The sequence below is a fragment of the Bufo gargarizans genome, chromosome 5 (assembly GCF_014858855.1).
Source record: "Bufo gargarizans isolate SCDJY-AF-19 chromosome 5, ASM1485885v1, whole genome shotgun sequence".
NCBI lineage: Eukaryota > Metazoa > Chordata > Amphibia > Anura > Bufonidae > Bufo > Bufo gargarizans.
In genome coordinates, this window is record NC_058084.1 from 293,985,349 (window position 1) to 294,008,957 (window position 23,609).

General features: G+C 43.3%; 1 protein-coding gene across 6 annotated transcripts in view; it reads right to left on the minus strand.

Annotated features, from left to right (window-relative positions):
* The window catches only part of LOC122938086 (cadherin-10-like), a 516,432-nt gene that overhangs the window by 43,528 nt on the left and 449,295 nt on the right, over nucleotides 1–23,609 (minus strand). Inside the window, exon 9 of one of the 6 annotated variants that reach the window (XM_044293377.1) lies at nucleotides 13,616–13,624. The exons of 4 other annotated variants lie outside the window; for them this stretch is intronic. In XM_044293377.1, the coding sequence (XP_044149312.1) occupies nucleotides 13,616–13,624 (9 nt within the window). Of the gene's footprint in view, nucleotides 1–9,260; nucleotides 9,277–13,615; nucleotides 13,625–23,609 lie in introns of all 6 variants that reach the window. One more of the 6 variants, XM_044293375.1, reaches the window with a different exon arrangement.

Consider the following 23,609-nt stretch of genomic DNA (forward strand, 5'->3'; position numbering starts at 1 on the left):
AATATGCATGAAGAGATTATTAGCCAAGGAACAGATAACCAACTTTGCGATCAGTGGCACAGCTTAAAGTATTTTAACAACTTGAAAATTATCTAAAAATGCCTTTTGGCAAAATGGTTTTCCCCTTCCCCCACTTAACATGCTTTTCAGAAGGATTTAAACTTGATGTAATTTTTTTGGTCTAATATTGTTTCCCATGTCTTCCTACCTGTCTGTCTGTCTGTCTATCTATTCTTAGCAATCTTAATAATTTTTATTAATGCATGTCATTTCCATTTGTATAAAAAGAACATTAATTAAATACATGCACAGAAACTGGAATAATCAAAATACAAATCCATAACATTTGCATTTAGGCCAATGAGTTAGATCCTCATTACTTTTATACTGGACACCAACAGTCAGTCTATATTAGTACAATAATGTTTTGCTGCTAGAATGACCATGTATTAAATTATAATTGCTAACTAAGATCTGATTTTCCTCATAATTCCAAAAACATACACTGGTAAAATGAAATGAGAATTGCTGTTATGGCTCTGTAGAAGTCTGTGGGGCCATTTTGTACTTCTATATGCCCTATAAGATGGCATACAAATTTTTTTATTTGATTTTCTTATTTTTCCTTTCTGACAGAATATACACAAACAATGCAATATAATTATTGGTAGACATAGGCAACTGTATCAAAAAATTGCCCAAGTCTGTGGTATACAGAGGATATAAAAAGTCTACACACCCCTGTTAAAATGTCAAGTTTCTGTGATGTAAAAAAAAATGAGACAATGATATATAATTTCAGAACTTTTTCCACCTTTAATGTGACCTATAAACTGTACAACTCAATTGAAAAACAAACGGAAATATTTTAGGTAAAAAAATATAAAAAATAAAATAATGTGGTTGCATAATTGTGCACACCCTTAAACTAATACTTTGTTGAAGCACCTTTTGATTTTATTACAGCACTCAGTCCTTTTGGGTATGAGTCTATCAGCATGGCACATTTTGGCTTGGCAAGATTTGCCCACTCTTCTTTGCAAAAACACTCCAAATCTGTCAGATTGTGAGGACATCTTCTGTGCACAGCCCTCTTCAGATCACCCCACAGATTTTCAATCGGATTCAGGTCTGGGCTCTGGCTGGGCCATTCCAAAACTTTAATCTTCTTCTGGTGAAGCCATTCCTTTGTTGATTCTGATGTATGCTTTGGGTCGTTGTCATGCTGAAAGATGAAGTTCCTCTTCATGTTCAGCTTCTTAGGAGAAGCATGAAGGTTTTGTGCTAAGATTGACTGGTATTTGGAACTGTTCATAATTCCCTCTAGCTTAACTAAGGCCCCAGTTCCAGCTAAAGAAAAACAGTCCCAAAGCATGATGGTGCCACCACCATGATTCACTGTGGGTATGGTGTTCTTTTGGTGATGTGCAGTATTGTTTTTGCACCAAACATATCTTTTGGAATTATGGCCAAAAAGTTCAACCTTGGTTTCATCAGACCATAACACCTTTTCCCACATGCTTTTGAGAGACTTCAGATGTGTTTTTTCAAAATGTAGCCTGGCTTGGATGTTTTTCTTCATAAGAAAAGGCTTTCATCTTGCCACTCTACCCCATAGCCCAGACATATGAAGAATACGGGAGATTGTTGTCACATGTACCACACAGCCATTACTTGCCAAATATTCCTACATCTCCTTTAATGTTGCTGTAGGCCTCTTGGTAGCCTCCCAGACCAGTTTTCACTTATCATCTTTTCATCAATTTTAGAGAGACATCCAGTTCTTGATAATGTCACTGTTGTGCTATATTTTTGGAGGCTCTCTGTGGACCATGGCTTTTGATGTGGGATGTGACTAAGAAAATTTCAGGAAAGACCAACTAGAGCAACTGAACTTTATTTGGGGTTAATCAGAGGCACTTTACATGATGGCAGGTGTATGCTGACTCCTATTTAACATGATTTTGACTGTAATTGCTTAATTCTGAACACAGCTACATCCCCAGTTATGCAACCACATTATTTAGTTTATTTTTTTCTCCATTTAAAAGATTTCAGTTTGTTTTTCAATTGAGTGGTACAGTTTATAGGTCACATTAAAGGTGAAAAAGGTTCTGAAATGATTTATCTTTGTCTCATTTTATTACATCACTTTTTATATTCACTGTAAGTTTGTCAGGATTTAAGGCTACTTTCACACTAGAAATGCTAATTTGCGTGTGCCCCTGGACTGTCGCTCCGTCCTCATTGACTATAATAGGGTGGAGTTACGGCAGCTGCACGGCAGCGCACGCCGAGAGGCGGCCGGATTAAAAGTACTGCATGCACGTGTGTAGTTCGGGGGGCACACCTGAACTAGTGGCAGGACTGATCTAACAGGCTATTCACCCACCGGAACAGCCTGCCAGATTCCCCTGCCACTAGTGTGAAACTAGCTAGAGATCAGAAAATCGGTTTTAAATTAATTGAATCCATCACATATTTCACAAATGTTCTTCACCAAAACTAATCAAGAGTTTTGGCTATTCGCTCTGGACATTTTACTCTTAAAATTCCGTACACTTATGAGGGAAACAGAAAAGATGACCCTGGGCAGGGACCTGGCCAGTTGGCTTGCCTACAATGGTTTGTCGGCAGCTATCAGCCAAGCAGGAAAGAGACTATTGGCTGGTCTATTAGGCTCTGTGCACTGTGAAGCACAGATGCCATTGTGAGCTCAGCCACTAATGTGTGAGGACATGTCTGCCATGTCTCCGACAGACACCAATTACACAAACAAGTCAGCCATCTTAGTTTCTTGCAGGGATAGTTTAGTGATATATTTAGTAACTAGATTGAATTACTAGGTAGAAAGTCAGGTTTTATTAGTAGGGAGAGCATAGGAACAGTTGGTGTACTGGGAATGGGTGTTTCAAAGTGAGGGCAACTGCTGGAGCTGTTTCACTGACTGCACAAAGATTGTTTAAAGAGACATACAACTCTTTTTCTGTAGATGAGCCAGTTTCTTTCCATAAAAACCTCTAAGTGTTTTAGAAAACATATTCCAAGCACCACTGCAGTCATATTTCACTGTATACACTGTGCAACTGTACTTTTTATTTAAAAAAACAAAAGCTTTTGCAATTTTGCTTCCATTTATAGCTGTGCAGTTTATCATATTTTAGTGTGCCTGTAATTCTAAACCAGTAAACCAATACCAGTAATAGTATGTTCTCATTTAGGGGATGTATAATTGGACCTGTATTCAGAACAAGCCAATGTGTTTTTCAGATAATCTGCCCACAGTAAAGGACAATTTTTGGATTTTTTTTTTTTTAAATAGGCTGTTTGCTAACATTATATATGTCAATGTCACTCTGACATTATTTAATATAGCAGCCATTGTACTAAAACGCTTAAAAAGGAGAGCAAGAGAAAATAAATATAAAAAAGAAAAAAGAAAAAAAGTGTCATATACCAATTTTCAGGTCAATGGGAACACTTTTGATTTGGGTACAATCAATTTGATAGAACAATTTTTTTTTTTTTTTACTGATTCAATAGAATTGTTCCAAAATGAATTTCAAGAAACTTCTTTATCTCTTTACAGAATGTTTTAAATGATCTTGCCTAATGGGTTATTCAGACAAATATTTTTTTTTTCTGCCCAGACCCTGTTCAACTTAAAAATGTATAGCACCCAGACTAAACACTGACCCCTTAATGTCAGAGGGTCAATACACCTAAGCAATGTTTCAATTTTCCCGCTCAAGTAAATGGGTCTGCATGAAAAGTGGATCTCACACAATGTCATCTGCCTGTAGTCCTTTCAAAAACTCATCTATCGTATGCCTACGGTTCACCATTTGGAACACAGAAAAGTTTCCTATTGTCCATCTGAATAAGCCATAGGGTAACAGTTATATGTTGTGTGAACCTAACCTTACGGTTTTCACAAAAAAAAAAACTTGATACTGCAAAATTACATGGTGGCCATCATACTCTATAGTAATTCATAGAACCCACCAACTCTAATGCAATACAAAAAAATTAAGACAACTTCTTTATCTGTTAACCTTGCCCTAAAAAAAATAGATTTAGAATTTTACTTTTCTTAGAACAGCTTTATGCATGATGTCTCAAACATATTACAATAACAAATAAAACTATATCTATAGCTGATGTATCCTGTTTTATTTAAATCACTAATCCCGCTCATCCCGTATATCTGTGCCTGGCTAAGTGCCAGTGAAAAAGCGACACATTTGTTAAATATTTTGTTCATTCTTATCCAAATCCCCTAATCCGACAGGGAGATTACTTATGGCAACATCACTTATTGCATCTCAGTGAGACAAGGACTGTAACATTAAACTCTCATAGGGAAATCAGCCTAGAACTGCTGATACTTACAAAGAAAGAAGTGCGCTGTACACTGGCAAAAAAGAAAAGGATTATATGATTTTTCCTGTATATACTTTTCATTCTCGAGTCAGCAGACAGCTGCAATGCATTTAAAATGTTTTTAATGGTACCAGGAGGCTGAAATGCCAGTATGCATCAATAATTCCTTCTCAGCCTGATAAACAAATCAACTTTAGTAACCTAAACTTTAAATAAAATATTGTCTGCTTGTTTTCTGTTCCAGGAAAATAAAAAAGAATAAATAAAATAAAAATACTGCTATGAAAAATTCTATTTCCTTTCATTTTTAAGATAAGTTCTTGACAGATACCTTTCAAGGTTTAATTGACTTTTTCAATACTCTTACTGTGATAGAAACCAACAGGTATTTGACTATAGCAGTATATATGCTATGCAAAATGTGTTCAAGATACAGTATATCTTATTCTCATCATTATTATTATTATTATTATTATTATTTTTTTATTCTCTTACAGTCTTGGTAATTATTGGTGGGTTTGAGCAATGCTAGATTAATTGATTGATACCACTTTTAAAGTCAGATACAGTACAGACCAAAAGTTTGGACACACCTTCTCATTCAAAGAGTTTTATTTATTTTCATGACTATGAAGATTGTAGATTCACACTGAAGGCATCAAAACTATGAATTAACACATGTGGAATTATATACATAACAAAAAAGTGTGAAACAACTGAAAATATGTCATATTCTTGGTTCTTCAAAGTAACCACCTTTTGCTTTGATTACTGCTTTGCACACTCTTGGCATTCTCTTGATGAGCTTCAAGAGGTAGTCACCTGAAATGGTTTTCACTTCACAGGTGTGCCCTGTCAGGTTTAATAAGTGGGGTTTCTTGCCTTATAAATGGTGTTGGGACCATCAGTTACGTTGTGGAGAAGTCAGGTGGATACACAGCTGATAGTCCTACTGAATAGACTGTTAGAATTTGTATTATGGCAAGAAAAAAGCAGCTAAGTAAAGAAAAACGAGTGGCCATCATTACTTTAAGAAATGAAGGTCAGTCAGTCCGAAAAATTCGGAAAACTTTGAAAGAGTCCCCAAGTGCAGTCACAAAAACCATGAAGCGCTACAAAGAAACTGGCTCACATGCGGAACGCCCCAGGAAAGGAAGACCAAGAGTCACCTCTGCTGCGGAGGATAAGTTCATCCGAGTCACCAGCCTCAGAAATCGCAGGTTAACAGCAGCTCAGATTAGAGACCAGGTCAATGCCACACAGAGTTCTAGCAGCAGACACATCTCTAGAACAACTGTTAAGAGGAGACTGTGTGAATCAGGCCTTCATGGTAGAATATCTGCTAGGAAACCACTACTAAGGACAGGCAACAAGCACAAGAGACTTGTTTGGGCTAAAGAACACAAGGAATGGACATTAGACCAGTGGAAATCTGTGCTTTGGTCTGATGAGTCCAAATTTGAGATCTTTGGTTCCAACCACCGTGTCTTTGTGCGATGCTGAAAAGGTGAACGGATGGACTCTACATGCCTGGTTCCCACCGTGAAGCATGGAGGAGGTGGTGTGATGGTGTGGGGGTGCTTTGCTGGTGACACTGTTGGGGATTTATTCAAAATTGAAGGCATACTGAACCAGCATGGTTACCACAGCATCTTGCAGTGGCATGCTATTCCATCCGGTTTGCGTTTAGTTGAACCATCATTTATTTTTCAACAGGACAATGACCCCAAACACACATCCAGGCTGTGTAAGGGCTATTTGACCATGAAAGAGAGTGATGGGGTGCTGCGCCAGATGACCTGGCCTCCACAGTCACCGGACCTAAACCCAATTGAGATGGTTTGGGGTGAGCTGGACCACAGAGTAAAGGCAAAAGGGCCAACAAGTGCTAAGCATCTCTGGGAACTCCTTTAAGACTGTTGGAAGACCATTTCAGGTGACTACCTCTTGAAGCTCATGATGAGAATGCCAAGAGTGTGCAAAGCAGTAATCAAAGCAAAAGGTGGCTACTTTGAAGAACCTAGAATATGACATATTTTCAGTTGTTTCACACTTTTTTGTTATGTATATAATTCCACATGTGTTAATTCATAATTTTGATGCCTTCAGTGTGAGTCTCCTCCTCACATGTTTTGCGGCTGCTATGCAGTCAATAAACGTGTAGGCAAGTACTGCCCTCACTTTAATGCCAGTATCCATGTTGGCTACTGGCATTACAGTGATTGGCTGGCTGGAACACATCATCGTGTGCTATATAGCACCCGATGACGCATGTTCGGCTCATTTGTAGACAGGGAGAGCTGCGCTTAGGAAGGGACAGATAGTGTAGGGAGTGTGATTGCAATATTTGTAATCTATTTAGTCAAAAAACGTTTCAAAGACCCAAAAGTCCTTTTAACCCCTTAAGGACACATGACGTTTCGGTACGGCATGTTTCCCGAGTCCTTAAGGACACATGACGTACTGGTACGTCATGTGTTGTTCCGATCACTGCCGTGCGGCCGGCTGTGATCGGAACAAGGTGCCTGCTCAAATCATTGAGCAGGCACCTCGGCTAAATGCGCGGGGGGGTCCCGTGACCCCCCCATGTCCGCGATCGCAACAAACCGCAGGTCAATTCAGACCTGCGGTTTGTTGCGCTTTCTGCAGTTTCTGATCGCTGCGGTCCCTGACCGCGGCTGATCAGAAACTTTAGTGTGGCGAAAATATATATTTATCACCCTCCCCTGCACCTCTGAATGATTTTAGCCCGGTGGGAGGTGCAGGGGGGGGGGTGTTGCGGGCAGTGGGGGCGGTGCGGGAGGCGGGCGGTGCGGCAGGCGGGATCGCGATCCCCCGCCCGCCTCCCATTGAATAATCGTTGGTGTAGAGTGGGTATACCAGGGTGCCAGCACATTGCTGGCACCCTGGTATAAACGGCTGACATCGGTGATGCGATGTCAGCCGTTTAACCCTTTCCATACAGCGGTCCGTATGGACCGCTGTATGGAAAAAGTTAACAGTAAGAGGGAGCTCCCTCCCTCTCCGATCGGGGGGCTGCAGTGCCTTTGCAGCCCCCCGATGGAGAGGGAGAGAGCCCCCAGACAGCCCCCCGCAGCCCCGTGCTCACCCTTCCCCGTCTGCGAAGTTCTGAGCAGACGGGGAAGGTTCCCATGGCAACAGGACGCCTGCTCAGGCGTCCTGCTGTCCATGGTGCTGAACAGATCTTTGCTGAAAGCATAGATCTGTTCAGTGTAAGTAAAATACAGGACAGAGCCCTATATAGAGTACAGTACTGTATTATACAGACATCAGACCCACTGGATCTTCAAGAACCAAGTGGGTCTGGGTCAAAAAAAAAGTAAAAATCAAAAAACATATTTATCACTGATTAAAAATTAAAAAAATAAAATTCCCTACACATGTTTGGTATCGCCGTGTCCGTAACGACCTGATCTATAAAACGGTCATGTTACTTAACCCGAACGGTGAACGCCATAAAAATTTAAAATAAAAAACTATGATGAAATTGAAATTTTGTCCACCTTACTTCCCAAAAAAAGGTAATAAAAGTGATCAAAAAAGTCGCATGTACGCCAAAATTGTAACAATCAAACTGTCATCTCATCCCGCAAAAAATGAGACCCTACTTAAGATAATCGCCCAAAAACTGAAAAACCTATGGCTCTTAGACTATGGAAACACTAAAACATCATTTTTTTGTTTCAAAAATGAAATCATTGTGTAAAACTTACATAAATAAGAAAAAAGTATACATATTAGGTATCGCCGCGTCCGTATCGACCGGCTCTATAAAAATATCACATGACCTAACCCCTCAGGTGACCACTGTAAAAAAATAAAAATAAAAACGGTGTAAAAAAAGCCATTTTTTGTCATCTTACATCACAAAAAGTGTAATAGCAAGCGATCAAAAAGTCATATGCACCCCAAAATAGTGCAAATCAAACCGTCATCTCATCCCGCAAAAAATGAGACCCTACTTAAGATAATCGCCCAAAAACTGAAAAAACGATGGCTCTTAGACTATGGAGACACTAAAACATTTTTTTTGTTTTAAAAATGAAATCATTGTGTAAAACGTACATAAATAAAAAAAATTGTATACATATTAGGTATCGCCGCGTCCGTGACAACCTGCTCTATAAAATTACCACATGATCTAACCTGTCAGATGAATGTTGTAAATAACAAAAAAAAAAAACGGTGCCAAAAAAGCTATTTCTTGTTACCTTGCCGCACAAAAAGTGTAATATAGAGCAACCAAAAATCATATGTACCCTAAACTAGTACCAACAAAACTGCCACCCTATCCCGTAGTTTCTAAAATGGGGTCACTTTTTTGGAGTTTCTACTCTAGGGGTGCATCAGGGGGGCTTCAAATGGGACATGGTGTAAAAAAAAACAGTCCAGCAAAACCTGCCTTCCAAAAACCGTATGGCATTCCTTTCCTTCTGCGCCCTGCCGTGTGCCCGTACAGCGGTTTACGACCACATATGGGGTGTTTCTGTAAACTACAGAATCAGGGCCATAAATAATGAGTTTTGTTTGGCTGTTAACCCTTGCTTTGTAACTGGAAAAAAAAATTCAAATGGAAAATCTGCTAAAAAAGTGAAATTTTGAAATTGTTTCTCTATTTTCCATTAAATCTTGTGCAACACCTAAAGGGTTAACAAAGTTTGTAAAATCAGTTTTGAATACCTTGAGGGTGTAGTTTCTTAGATGGGGTAACTTTTATGGAGTTTATAATCTGGGGGTGCATCAGGGGGGCTTCAAATGGGACTTGGTGTCAAAAAACCGGTCCATAAAAATCAGCCCTCCAAACGGCACACCTTTCCCTCTATGCCCCGCTGTGTGGCCGTACAGTAGTTTACGACCACATATGGGGTGTTTCTGTAAACAGCAGAGTCAGGGCAATAAAGATACAGTCTTGTTTGGCTGTTAACCCTTGCTTTGTTAGTGGAAAACATGGGTTAAAATGGAAAATTAGGCAAAAAAATGAAATTCTCAAATTTCATCGCCATTTGCCAATAACTCTTGTGCAACACCTAAAGGGTTAACGACGTATGTAAAATCAGTTTTGAATACCTTGAGGGGTGTAGTTTCTTAGATGGGGTCACTTTTAGGGAGTTTCTCCTCTAGGGGTGCATCAGGGGGCTTCAAATGGGACATGGTGTAAATAAACCAGTCCATAAAAATCAGCCTTCCAAAAACCAAACGGCGCACCTTTCACTCTACGCCCCGCTGTGTGGCCGTACAGTAGTTTACGGCCACATATTGGGTGTTTCTGTAAACGACAGAGTCAGGGCAATAAAGATACAGTCTTGTTTGGCTGTTAACCCTTGCTTTGTTAGTGGAAAAAATGGGTTAAAATGAAAAATTTGACAAAAAAATAAAATTCTCAAATTTCCTCCGCATTTGCCAATAACTCTTGTGCAACATCTAAAGGGTTAACAATGTATTCAAAATCAGTTTTGAATACCTTGAGGGGTGTAGTTTCTTAGATGGGGTCATTTTTGGGTGGTTTCTATTATGTAAGCCTCGCAAAGTGACTTGAGACCTGAACTGGTCCCTAAAAATTGAGTTTTTGTAAATTTCTGAAAAATTTCAAGATTTGCTTCTAAACTTCTAAGCCTTATAACATCCCCAAAAAATAAAATATCATTCCCAAAATAATTCAAACATGAAGTAGACATATGGGGAATGTAAAGTCATCACAATTTTTGGGGGTATTACTATGTATTACAGAAGTAGAGAAACTGGAACTTTGAAATTTGCAAATTTTTCAAAATTTTTGTTAAATTAGGTATTTTTTGGTGCAAAAAAAATAATTTTTTTGACTTCATTTTACCAGTGTCATGAAGTACAATATGTGACGAAAAAACTATCTCAGAATGGCCTGGATAAGTCAAAGCGTTTTAAAGTTATCAGCACTTAAAGTGACTCTGGTCAGATTTGCAAAAAATGGCCTGGTCCTAAGGTGTAAAAAGGCTGTGTCCTTAAGGGGTTAAGGACTATTGTGTGTGGTGGCAGCAATATAATATAGCCATCAATAATTTTTTTCCCCATCATTTTTAATACTGTTTCTATAGAGGGTGTCTGCAGTGACTTGTGACATCTATGCAATACCTTCTGTGTGTCAGGGTCAGAGATAGGAAAACTATAAGTGCAAACTAGTATATTTTTTCCATCATTTTTAATACTTTCTTTTATAGGGGGGGGAGGGGGGGGGGCTGCAGTGACTTGTGACATCTGTGCAATACCTTCTGTGTGTCAGGGACAGAGATGGGAAAAATATAAGTGAAATCTATTTTTCTTTTTCAATACTTTTACATACTTTTTCCATATACTGTGCTTGCTGTCAACTGTGACATCCGTGCCACATATTGTGTATCAAGAGTGTATATAACATTTCATATGAAGAAGGCGAGCATTAAGGGATGGGGCAGTGGCCGTGATGTTGATGGTTCACGCAGAGGCTGTGGCCTTGGGCACGTTGAAATTCTGCCTGCTGCCAGAGCATTGGAAAAAGAATCATCCACGATACCTAGCTTTATGTCCCAGTTTTCAGGGCATCGTAGAACAAAACCCTTGAAGTCACACCAGTGCGACTAGGTGGTCGGTTTGATTGCAGCAGATAATGCTGCCAGTCGGTTAAGCACCACCCAGTCTTCCACCAAGTCCAGTCTCAGTAGCCAAGAGTCTGATCAACAGAATCCTCACCCTGATCCTCCTTCATGCCACCATGGATAGTCTGGTCAAACAAGTGATCCCACACTCGGAAATTCCGAGGGGCTCTTATCATCGCCATTACTTGATTGGTCACTCTCGCCAAGCATGCTTGAAGAGGGACATGAGATCTTGTGCCATGATTCCCAACCGCTTGAGCATCCATAGTCACAAGAACATGACGGTGGGGAACAGCAATTAGCGTTTAACCTCCTCCGGACCGCCTAACGCAGATGTGCGGTCCGGAGGCGGCAGCGCTGCGCACAACGACGCATATACGCATTATCTCGCGAGACGCGAGATGACGCGCTATGCTGCCCGCGCATGCGCAGTTCGGGCCGGCATTTCGAAGAGGACCATTTCGTCATCAGCTTGCCAGCCAATGATCGCGGCTGGCAAGCTGATGATTTTCAAAAAAACCAATCACAGCGCCAGATAACAGATCATATTTGTAAATATGATCTGTTATATGGCTGCCTGCTCCTCTGCTGGTTCTTTTCGTCGGTTGGATCCAGCAGAGGAGCAGGCTTCACAGTGAGTACACCAAACACTACACTTTAGCCCCAGATCACCCCCCCCCTGAACCCCAATTAACCCTTTGATCACCCCTTTGTCAATCACTAGTGAAAGGAAAAAAGTGATCAGTGTAAACTGTCACTTTTTTTTTTCACTGGTATTGACCGTTAGGTTTTAGGTATAGTTTAGGTCCCTTGGTTAGGTAGTTAGCGATCAGTTAGCGCCCAGCCCACCGCAGTCCGTTATTCGCTGATTAGCGTATCGCTAATCAGCATTTGTACTTTTATAGTATCTGGAAGTGATCAAAACTGATCACGGTCAGATCTATAATAGTACTAGTGTCACTTTAGTTCGCCCTCCACCCAAAACGCAGTGTTTGCCCGATCAGGCCTGATCGGTCGCCCACACGTGCGTTCGCCCACACCCGCCCCACTGCAGTGACCAAAAAAAATTTTTTTTTGATCACTGCACAATCACTTTACACGCACTGCGGCGATAAAAAAATCAGTTTTGATATTTTTTATCAACCGCAGCGGCCTCCGGTACTTCGCTAGCCTCCCCTTTGTAAGACAGGCTTGCTTTTTTTTTCTTGGGTAGTCTCAGGGAATACCCCTAAATTTAGTTGCCCAAAATGTCAAACAGGGGGTATTCTTCTGAAGAGGCCTACAGGCTTCTGACCCAGTCGGATGAGGAGTGGGAACCCTCATCTGATGAATCCAGCGGGTCAGAATACGAACCTGTAGAAAGCAGTGTCTCTCTGACCCAAAGTTCGGACGAGGAGGCTGAGGTCCCTGATACCACCAGGCGTACCCGGCCCCGTGTCGCTAGACCACAGGTTGCGCAGGATCCGCTTCAAGAGCAGCAGAGTGGGGCTGGTGCTGTCGGATTACGTGGTGAGGCATACACCAGCAGCCCAGCCCTCCCTGGACCTAGTACCAGCATTGCCATACAACCTGGTGAAGTAGCGAGCACCAGAAGGGCAGTTGAAGCTGGTACGGTGGCACGTGCAGTAGTGACCCCGTCGCAGCCACCCTCAAAGACGTGCCCGTAGAGCCCCTAGAATCCCAGAGGTGCTGGCAAACCCTGATTGGCAGTCCCCAACTTCAGCCGCACCTGTAGTTTTCCCTTTCACTGCCCAGTCTGGAGTTCGGGTTGAGACAGCTCAGATCGGTTCGGCCCTGGGATTTTTTGAGCTGTTCTTGACTGCGGAGCTTTTAGACATAGTTGTGGCCGAAACAAACAGGTATGCCACACAATTTATCACCGTTAACCCGGGAAGCTATTATGCCCAGCCTTTCCGGTGGAAACCAGTCCAAGTTTCCGAAATTAAAACTTTTCTGGGCCTCCTCCTCAACATGGGCCTGACAAAAAAGCATGAATTGCGGTCATATTGGTCCACGAACCCGATTTATCACATGCCCATGTTCTCTGCTGCTATGTCCAGGGCATGTTTTGAGGCCATCCTGCGTTTCCTGCACTTTAGTGACAACACCGCCTCCCGTCCCAGGGGCCACCCTGCTTTTGACCGGCTCCACAAAATTCGGCCCCTCATAGACCATTTCAACCAGAAATTTGCAGATTTGTATACCCCAGAGCAAAACATCTGCGTAGACGAGTCCCTGATACATTTTACCGGGCGCCTTGGCTTCAAACAATACATCCCAAGCAAGCGCGCCCGGTATGGGGTCAAATTGTATAAGCTCTGTGAAAGGGCCACAGGCTATACCCACAAATTTCGGATCTATGAGGGAAAAGATCAGACCCTGGAGCCGGTCGGTTGCCCTGGTGCCCGGGACTTGGTGTCACCCTTATTCGGCAAGGGGTACCATCTTTATGTGGACAATTTTTACACAAGTGTGGCCCTCTTTAGGCATTTGTTTCTAGAACGGATTGGCACCTGTGGTACCGCGCGAACTAGTCGCCGGGCTTCCCCTAACGGCTCGTTACCACCCATATTGCAAGGGGGCAGAGGGCCGCACTGTGTAACGAAGAACTGCTCGCGGTGAAATGGAGAGACAAGCGTGACGTTTACATGCTCTCCTCCATTCACGCAGACACGACAATACAAATTGAGCGAGCAACCCGTGTCATTGAAAAGCCCCTCTCAGTCCACGACTATAACCTTCACATGGGAGGGGTGGACTTCAATGACCAGATGTTGTCTCCGTATTTAGTTTCCCGCAGAACCAGACGCTGGTATAAGAAGGTGTCTGTATATTTAATTCAATTGGCTCTGTACAATAGTTTTGTTCTCTACAGTAAGGCTGGGAGAACTGGATCCTTCCTCAAATTTCAGGAAGAGTTCATCGAGAACCTCCTGTACCCAGGAGGTTCCGTGGCCCCATCCACCAGTGTAGTTAGCCGTCTACACGAGCAACATTTCCCCAATGTCGTTCCTGGTACCTCAACCCAACCGTCACCCCGAAAAAGATGTCGTGTCTGTAGCAGGAGTGGAATAAGGCGTGACACCCGCTATTTCTGTCCTGACTGTCCTGACCACCCTGCCCTATGCTTTGGAGAGTGTTTCCGGAAGTACCACTCACAGGTACACTATTAGCATAGGGATCATCTCACCAGGACAGGCACACAGGGCTATTAGGGCCCATTCACTCACTGCTGCTGCAAACGTCTCCTTTCACATGGGACAAAGTGCATAACGCACTTCGCCACATCTTTGGGCGATTTGCGCTTTGCACATTGACCCATGGGGAAGGAGAGGTTTGTTCTATAAAGGTAAAAAAACAAAAACAAAAAAAAACACCAGTAAGCAAAAAGGTTAATGTTCAGTTAAAAAAGTTAAAGTTTACATGTTCTGTTGCAAAGTTAATAAAATTATTGCGTTGCGGCCTGTTTTTATTTTTTTTTTATTTTTTTACCTTCCAGGTGGACCAACCGATCGACCAGTTGCAGCACCGATGTGCATTCTGACAGAAGCATTGCGCTGCTGTCAGATTACACGCAAGTCGGTGTATGCGGCGCTGCAAGACGGGATTTTCTCCTCTGCAGTAACAGATATGTTTGCCGAGGCATACGAGCTGAGGAGGAGGCGGCGTTCCTATGCTTTGGCAAACACTTTGTATATATATAAAAAAAAAAAATTAAAAAAAAAAAAAATTCTGGCAATGATTTATTCATCCACATCGATTGATGTGAATGGAGAAATCTGGTTTGCCAGGGCATACGAGCTAAGTGGGTATGGATGTAGGGCGGAGCTCCTATGTCCTGGCAGACGCCTTTCCCCTCCATTTTTTTTTTTGGCAGAGATTTTTTCATCCACATTGATCGATGCGAATGAAGAAATCTGTGCCGTTCATTTTTTTCTTTCAGCCCAGAGGCTGAACGGAAAAAAAAATCTCATTACCTGTATGCTCAATATAAGGAGAATAGCAGAAACTCCTAATGCTGGCCATACATGTAATGATTGCGGAGACCCTCAAATGCCAGGGCAGTAGAAACACCCCACAACTGACCCCATTTTGGAAAGAAGAAACCCCAAGGTATTTGCTGAGGGGCATATTGAGTCCATGAAAGATTTAAATTTTTGTCCTAAGTTAGCGGAAAGTGAGACTTTGTGAGAAAAAAATAAAATAAATCAATTTCCGCTAACTTATGCGAAAAAAAAAAAATTCTATGAACTTGCCAGGCCCCTCATTTGATACCTTGGGGTGTCTTCTTTCCAAAGTGGGGTCACATGTGGGGTATTTATACTGCCCTGGCTTTTTAGGAGCCCTAAAGCGTGAGAAGAAGCCTGGGATCCAAATGTCTAAAAATGCCCTCTTAAAAGGAATTTGGGCACCTTTGCGCATCTAGGCTGCAAAAAAGTGTCACACATCTGGTATCGCCGTACTCAGGAGAAGTTGGGGAATGTGTTTTGGGGTGTCATTTTACATATACCCATGCTGGGTGAGATAAACATCTTGATCAAATGCCAACTTTCTATAAAAAAAATTGGAAAAGTTGTCTTTTGCCAGGATATTTCTCTCACCCAGCATGGGTATATGTAAAATGACACCCCAAAACACATTCCCCAACTTCTCCTGAGTACGGCAATACCAGATGTGTGACACTTTTTTGATGCCAAGGTGGGCAAAGGGGCACATATTCCAAAGTGCACCTTTCGGATTTCACCGGTCATTTTCTACAGATTTTGATTGCAAAGTACTTCTCACACATATGGGCCCCTAAATTGCCAGGGCAGTATAACTACGCCACAAGTGACCCCATTTTGGAAAGAAGACACCCCAAGGTATTCCGTGAGGGGCATGGCGAGTTCCTAGAATTTTTTATTTTTTGTCGCAAGTTAGTGGAATATGAGACTTTGTAAGGAAAAAAGAGAGAAAAAAAAAATCATCATTTTCCGCTAACTTGTGACAAAAAAAATAAAATTCTAGGAACTCGCAGTGCCCCTCACGGAATACCTTGGGGTGTCTTCTTTCCAAAATGGGGTCACTTGTGGCGTAGTTATACTGCCCTGGCAATTTAGGGGCCCATATGTGTGAGAAGTACTTTGCAATCAAAATCTGTAGAAAATGACCGGTGAAATCCGAAAGGTGCACTTTGGAATATGTGCCCCTTTGCCCACCTTGGCATCAAAAAAGTGTCACACATCTGGTATTGCCGTACTCAGGAGAAGTTGGGGAATGTGTTTTGGGGTGTCATTTTACATATACCCATGCTGGGTGAGAGAAATATCCTGGCAAAAGACAACTTTTCCAATTTTTTTTATAGAAAGTTGGCATTTGATCAAGATGTTTATCTCACCCAGCATGGGTATATGTAAAATGACACCCCAAAACACATTCCCCAACTTCTCCTGAGTACGGCAATACCAGATGTGTGACACTTTTTTGATGCCAAGGTGGGCAAAGGGGCACATATTCCAAAGTGCACCTTTCGGATTTTGTAGGCCATTTTTTACACATTTTGATTGCAAGGTACTTCTCACACATTTGGGCCCCTAAATTGCCAGGGCAGTATAACTACGCCACAAGTGACCCCATTTTGGAAAGAAGACACCACAAGGTATTCTGTGAGGGGCATGGTGAGTAGGGATGAGCGAACTCGAACTGTATAGTTCGGGTTCGTACCGAATTTTGGGGTGTCCGTGACACGGACCCGAACCCGGACATTTTCGTAAAAGTCCGGGTTCGGGTTCGGTGATCGTCGCTTTCTTGGCGCTTTTGTGACACTTTCTTGGCGCTTTTTGAAAGGCTGCAAAGCAGCCAATCAACAAGCGTCATACTACTTGCCCCAAGAGGCCATCACAGCCATGCCTACTATTGGCATGGCTGTGATTGGCCAGAGCACCATGTGACCCAGCCTCTATTTAAGCTGGAGTCACATAGCGCCGCCCGTCACTCTGCTCTGATTAGCGTAGGGAGAGGTTGCGGCTGCGACAGTAGCGCGAGATTAGGCAGATTAACTCCTCCAAAGGACTTGATTATCTGATCGATCTGCAGCTGTGGATCATTGAGCTGCTGATCCTCAATTGTTCACTGTTTTTAGGCTGCCCAGACCGTTTGTCAGTCACATTTTTCTGGGGTGATCGGCGGCCATTTTGTGTCTTGTGGTGCGCCAGCACAAGCTGCGACCAAGTGCATTTAACCCTCAATGGTGTGGTTGTTTTTTGGCTAAAGCCTACATCAGGGTGAAGCTGTCACACCAAGTGCATTTAACCAGCAATAGTCTGTTTATTTTTTGGCCATATACTACATCAGGGGCAAGCTGCGCCCGTCACCAAGTGCATTTAACCCTCAATGGTGCGTTTGTTTTTTGGCTAAAGCCTACATCAGGGTGAAGCTGTCACACCAAGTGCATTTAACCAGCAATAGTCTGTTTATTTTTTGGCCATATACTACATCAGGGGCAAGCTGCGCCCGTCACCAAGTGCATTTAACCCTCAGTAGTGTGGTTGGTCAAGCTATCACACCAAGTGCATTTAACCAGCAATAGTCTGTTCATTTTTTGGCCATATACTACATCAGGGGCAAGCTGCGCCCGTCACCAAGTGCATTTAACCCTCAGTAGTGTGGTTGGTCAAGCTGTGACACCAAGTGCATTTAACCAGCAATAGTCTGTTCATTTTGTGGCCATATACTACATCAGGGGCAAGCTGCGCCCGTCACCAAGTGCATTTAACCTTCAGTAGTGTGGTTGGTCAAGCTATCACACCAAGTGCATTTAACCAGCAATAGTCTGTTCATTTTTTGGCCATATACTACATCAGGGGCAAGCTGCGCCCGTCACCAAGTGCATTTAACCAGCAATAGTCTGTTCATTTTTTGGCCATATACTACATCAGGGGCAAGCTGCGCCCGTCACCAAGTGCATTTAACCCTCAGTAGTGTGGTTGGTCAAGCTATCACACCAAGTGCATTTAACCAGCAATAATCTGTTCATTTTTTGGCCATATACTACATCAGGGGCAAGCTGCGCCCGTCACCAAGTGCATTTAACCCTCAGTAGTGTGGTTGGTCAAGCTGTGACACCAAGTGCATTTAACCAGCAATAGTCTGTTCATTTTTTGGCCATATATTACATCAGGGGCAAGCTGCGCCCGTCACCAAGTGCATTTAACCCTCAGTAGTGTGGTTGGTCAAGCTATCACACCAAGTGCATTTAACCAGCAATAGTCTGTTCATTTTTTGGCCATATACTACATCAGGGGCAAGCTGCGCCCGTCACCAAGTGCATTTAACCCTCAGTAGTGTGGTTGGTCAAGCTATCACACCAAGTGCATTTAACCAGCAATAGTCTGTTCATTTTTTGGCCATATACTACATCAGGGGCAAGCTGCGCCCGTCACCAAGTGCATTTAACCAGCAATAGTGTGGTTATTTTTTGGCCATATCCCAGTCGAATTCTGTCACTAAATCCATACCGGTCACCCAGCGCCTAAATACTAGGCCTCAAATTTATATCCCGCTAAATCTCTCGTTACCGCTGTCCTGTTGTGGCTGGGAAAGTTATTTAGTGTCCGTCAAAGCACATTTTTTGTTCTGGGTTGAAATACAATTCCCAATTTAGCAATTTCAAAATTTAGTGGTTTCTGCTATATCAGAGCTATTTGAAATCTATCCCTAAAAGGGTATATAATATTCAAGGTGCACATAGGGTCATTCAGAATAACTTCACACACACACGCTACTGTGCATATCCCAGTCTAATTCTGTCACTAAATCCATACCGGTCACCCAGCGCCTAAATACTAGGCCTCAAATTTATATCCCGCTAAATCTCTCGTTACCGCTGTACTGTTGTGGCTGGGCAAGTTATTTAGTGTCCGTCAAAGCACATTTTTTGTTCTGGGTTGAAATACAATTCCCAATTTAGCAATTTCATAATTTAGTGGTTTCTGCTATATCAGAGCTATTTGAAATCTATCCCTAAAAGGGTATATAATATTCAAGGTGCACATAGGGTCATTCAGAATAACTTCACACATACATGCTACTGTGCATATCCCAGTCTAATTCTGTCACTAAATCCATACCGGTCACCCAGCGCCTAAATACTAGGCCTCAAATTTATATCCCGCTAAATCTCTCGTTACCGCTGTACTGTTGTGGCTGGGAAAGTTATTTAGTGTCCGTCAAAGCACATTTTTTGTTCTGGGTTGAAATACAATTCCCAATTTAGCAATTTCATAATTTAGTGGTTTCTGCTATATCAAAGCTATTTGAAATCTATCCCTAAAAGGGTATATAATATTCAAGGTGCACATAGGGTCATTCAGAATAACTTCACACACACACGCTAATGTGCATATCCCAGTCTAATTCTGTCACTAAATCCATACCGGTCACCCAGCGCCTAAATACTAGGCCTCAAATTTATATCCCGCTAAATCTCTCGTTACCGCTGTACTGTTGTGGCTGGGCAAGTTATTTAGTGTCCGTCAAAGCACATTTTTTGTTCTGGGTTGAAATACAATTCCCAATTTAGCAATTTCATAATTTAGTGGTTTCTGCTATATCAGAGCTATTTGAAATCTATCCCTAAAAGGGTATATAATATTCAAGGTGCACATAGGGTCATTCAGAATAACTTCACACACACACGCTACTGTGCGTATCCCAGTCTAATTCTGTCACTAAATCCATACCGGTCACCCAGCGCCTAAATACTAGGCCTCAAATTTATATCCCGCTAAATCTCTCGTTACCGCTGTCCTGTTGTGGCTGGGAAAGTTATTTAGTGTCCGTCAAAGCACATTTTTTGTTCTGGGTTGAAATACAATTCCCAATTTAGCAATTTCATAATTTAGTGGTTTCTGCTATATCAAAGCTATTTGAAATCTATCCCTAAAAGGGTATATAATATTCAAGGTGCACATAGGGTCATTCAGAATAACTTCACACACACACGCTAATGTGCATATCCCAGTCTAATTCTGTCACTAAATCCATACCGGTCACCCAGCGCCTAAATACTAGGCCTCAAATTTATATCCCGCTAAATCTCTCGTTACCGCTGTACTGTTGTGGCTGGGCAAGTTATTTAGTGTCCGTCAAAGCACATTTTTTGTTCTGGGTTGAAATACAATTCCCAATTTAGCAATTTCATAATTTAGTGGTTTCTGCTATATCAGAGCTATTTGAAATCTATCCCTAAAAGGGTATATAATATTCAAGGTGCACATAGGGTCATTCAGAATAACTTCACACACACACGCTACTGTGCGTATCCCAGTCTAATTCTGTCACTAAATCCATACCGGTCACCCAGCGCCTAAATACTAGGCCTCAAATTTATATCCCGCTAAATCTCTCGTTACCGCTGTCCTGTTGTGGCTGGGAAAGTTATTTAGTGTCCGTCAAAGCACATTTTTTGTTCTGGGTTGAAATACAATTCCCAATTTAGCAATTTCATAATTTAGTGGTTTCTGCTATATCAGAGCTATTTGAAATCTATCCCTAAAAGGGTATATAATATTCAAGGTGCACATAGGGTCATTCAGAATAACTTCACACACACACGCTAATGTGCATATCCCAGTCTAATTCTGTCACTCAATCAATACCGGTCACCCAGCGCCTAAATACTAGGCCTCAAATTTATATCCCGCTAAATCTCTCGTTACCGCTGTCCTGTTGTGGCTGGGAAAGTTATTTAGTGTCCGTCAAAGCACATTTTTTGTTCAGGGTTGAAATACAATTCCCAATTTAGCAATTTCAAAATTTAGTGGTTTCTGCTATATCAGAGCTATTTGAAATCTATCCCTAAAAGGGTATATAATATTCAAGGTGCACATAGGGTCATTCAGAATAACTTCACACACACACGCTACTGTGCATATCCCAGTCTAATTCTGTCACTAAATCCATACCGGTCACCCAGCGCCTAAATACTAGGCCTCAAATTTATATCCCGCTAAATCTCTCGTTACCGCTGTACTGTTGTGGCTGGGAAAGTTATTTAGTGTCCGTCAAAGCACATTTTTTGTTCTGGGTTGAAATACAATTCCCAATTTAGCAATTTCATAATTTAGTGGTTTCTGCTATATCAGAGCTATTTGAAATCTATCAATAAAAGGGTATATAATATTCAAGGTGCACATAGGGTCATTCAGAATAACTTCACACACACACGCTACTGTGCATATCCCAGTCTAATTCTGTCACTAAATCCATACCGGTCACCCAGCGCCTAAATACCAGGCCTCAAATTTATATCCCGCTCAATTTGAATACAATACATTGGGCCAAATAATATTTTTGTTGTTGTGGTGAACCATAACAATGAGGAAAACATCTAGTAAGGGACGCGGACGTGGACATGGTCGTGGTGGTGTTAGTGGACCCTCTGGTGCTGGCAGAGGACGTGGCCGTTCTGCCACATCCACACGTCCTAGTGTACCAACTACCTCAGGTCCCAGTAGCCGCCAGAATTTACAGCGATATATGGTGGGGCCCAATGCCGTTCTAAGGATGGTAAGGCCTGAGCAGGTACAGGCATTAGTCAATTGGGTGGCCGACAGTGGATCCAGCACGTTCACATTATCTCCCACCCAGTCTTCTGCAGAAAGCGCACAGATGGCGCCTGAAAACCAACCCCATCAGTCTGTCACATCACCCCCATGCATACCAGGGAAACTGTCTCAGCCTCAAGTTATGCAGCAGTCTCTTATGCTGTTTGAAGACTCCGCTGGCAGGGTTTCCCAAGGGCATCCACCTAGCCCTTCCCCAGCGGTGAAAGACATAGAATGCACTGACGCACAACCACTTATGTTTCCTGATGATGAGGACATGGGAATACCACCTCAGCATGTCTCTGATGATGACGAAACACAGGTGCCAACTGCTGCGTCTTTCTGCAGTGTGCAGACTGAACAGGAGGTCAGGGATCAAGACTGGGTGGAAGACGATGCAGGGGACGATGAGGTCCTAGACCCCACATGGAATGAAGGTCGTGCCACTGACTTTCACAGTTCGGAGGAAGAGGCAGTGGTGAGACCGAGCCAACAGCGTAGCAAAAGAGGGAGCAGTGGGCAAAAGCAGAACACCCGCCGCCAAGAGACTCCGCCTGCTACTGACCGCCGCCATCTGGGACCGAGCACCCCAAAGGCAGCTTCAAGGAGTTCCCTGGCATGGCACTTCTTCAAACAATGTGCTGACGACAAGACCCGAGTGGTTTGCACGCTGTGCCATCAGAGCCTGAAGCGAGGCATTAACGTTCTGAACCTGAGCACAACCTGCATGACCAGGCACCTGCATGCAAAGCATGAACTGCAGTGGAGTAAACACCTTAAAACCAAGGAAGTCACTCAGGCTCCCCCTGCTACCTCTTCTGCTGCTGCCGCCTCGGCCTATTCTGCTGCTGCCGCCTCGGCCTCTTCCTCCGCCTCTGGAGGAACGTTGGCGCCTGCCGCCCAGCAAACAGGGGATGTACCACCAACACCACCACCACCACCTCCGTCACCAAGCGTCTCAACCATGTCACACGCCAGCGTTCAGCTCTCCATCTCACAAACATTTGATAGAAAGCGTAAATTCCCACCTAGCCACCCTCGATCCCTGGCCCTGAATGCCAGCATTTCTAAACTACTGGCCTATGAAATGCTGTCATTTAGGCTGGTGGACACAGACAGCTTCAAACAGCTCATGTCGCTTGCTGTCCCACAGTATGTTGTTCCCAGCCGGCACTACTTCTCCAAGAGAGCCGTGCCTTCCCTGCACAACCAAGTATCCGATAAAATCAAGTGTGCACTGCGCAACGCCATCTGTAGCAAGGTCCACCTAACCACAGATACGTGGACCAGTAAGCACGGCCAGGGACGCTATATCTCCCTAACTGCACACTGGGTAAATGTAGTGGCAGCTGGGCCCCAGGCGGAGAGCTGTTTGGCGCACGTCCTTCCGCCGCCAAGGATCGCAGGGCAACATTCTTTGCCTCCTGTTGCCACCTCCTCCTTCTCGGCTTCCTCCTCCTCTTCTTCCACCTGCTCATCCAGTCAGCCACACACCTTCACCACCAACTTCAGCACAGCCCGGGGTAAACGTCAGCAGGCCATTCTGAAACTCATATGTTTGGGGGACAGGCCCCACACCGCACAGGAGTTGTGGCGGGGTATAGAACAACAGACCGACGAGTGGTTGCTGCCGGTGAGCCTCAAGCCCGGCCTGGTGGTGTGTGATAATGGGCGAAATCTCGTTGCAGCTCTGGGACTAGCCAATTTGACGCACATCCCTTGCTTGGCGCATGTGCTGAATTTGGTGGTGCAGAAGTTCATACACAACTACCCCGACATGTCAGAGCTGCTGCATAAAGTGCGGGCCGTCTGTTCGCGCTTCCGGCGTTCACATCCTGCTGCTGCTCGCCTGTCTGCGCTACAGCGTAACTTCGGCCTTCCCGCTCACCGCCTCATATGCGACGTGCCCACCAGGTGGAACTCCACCTTGCACATGCTGGACAGACTGTGCGAGCAGCAGCAGGCCATAGTGGAGTTTCAGCTGCAGCACGCACGGGTCAGTCGCACTACA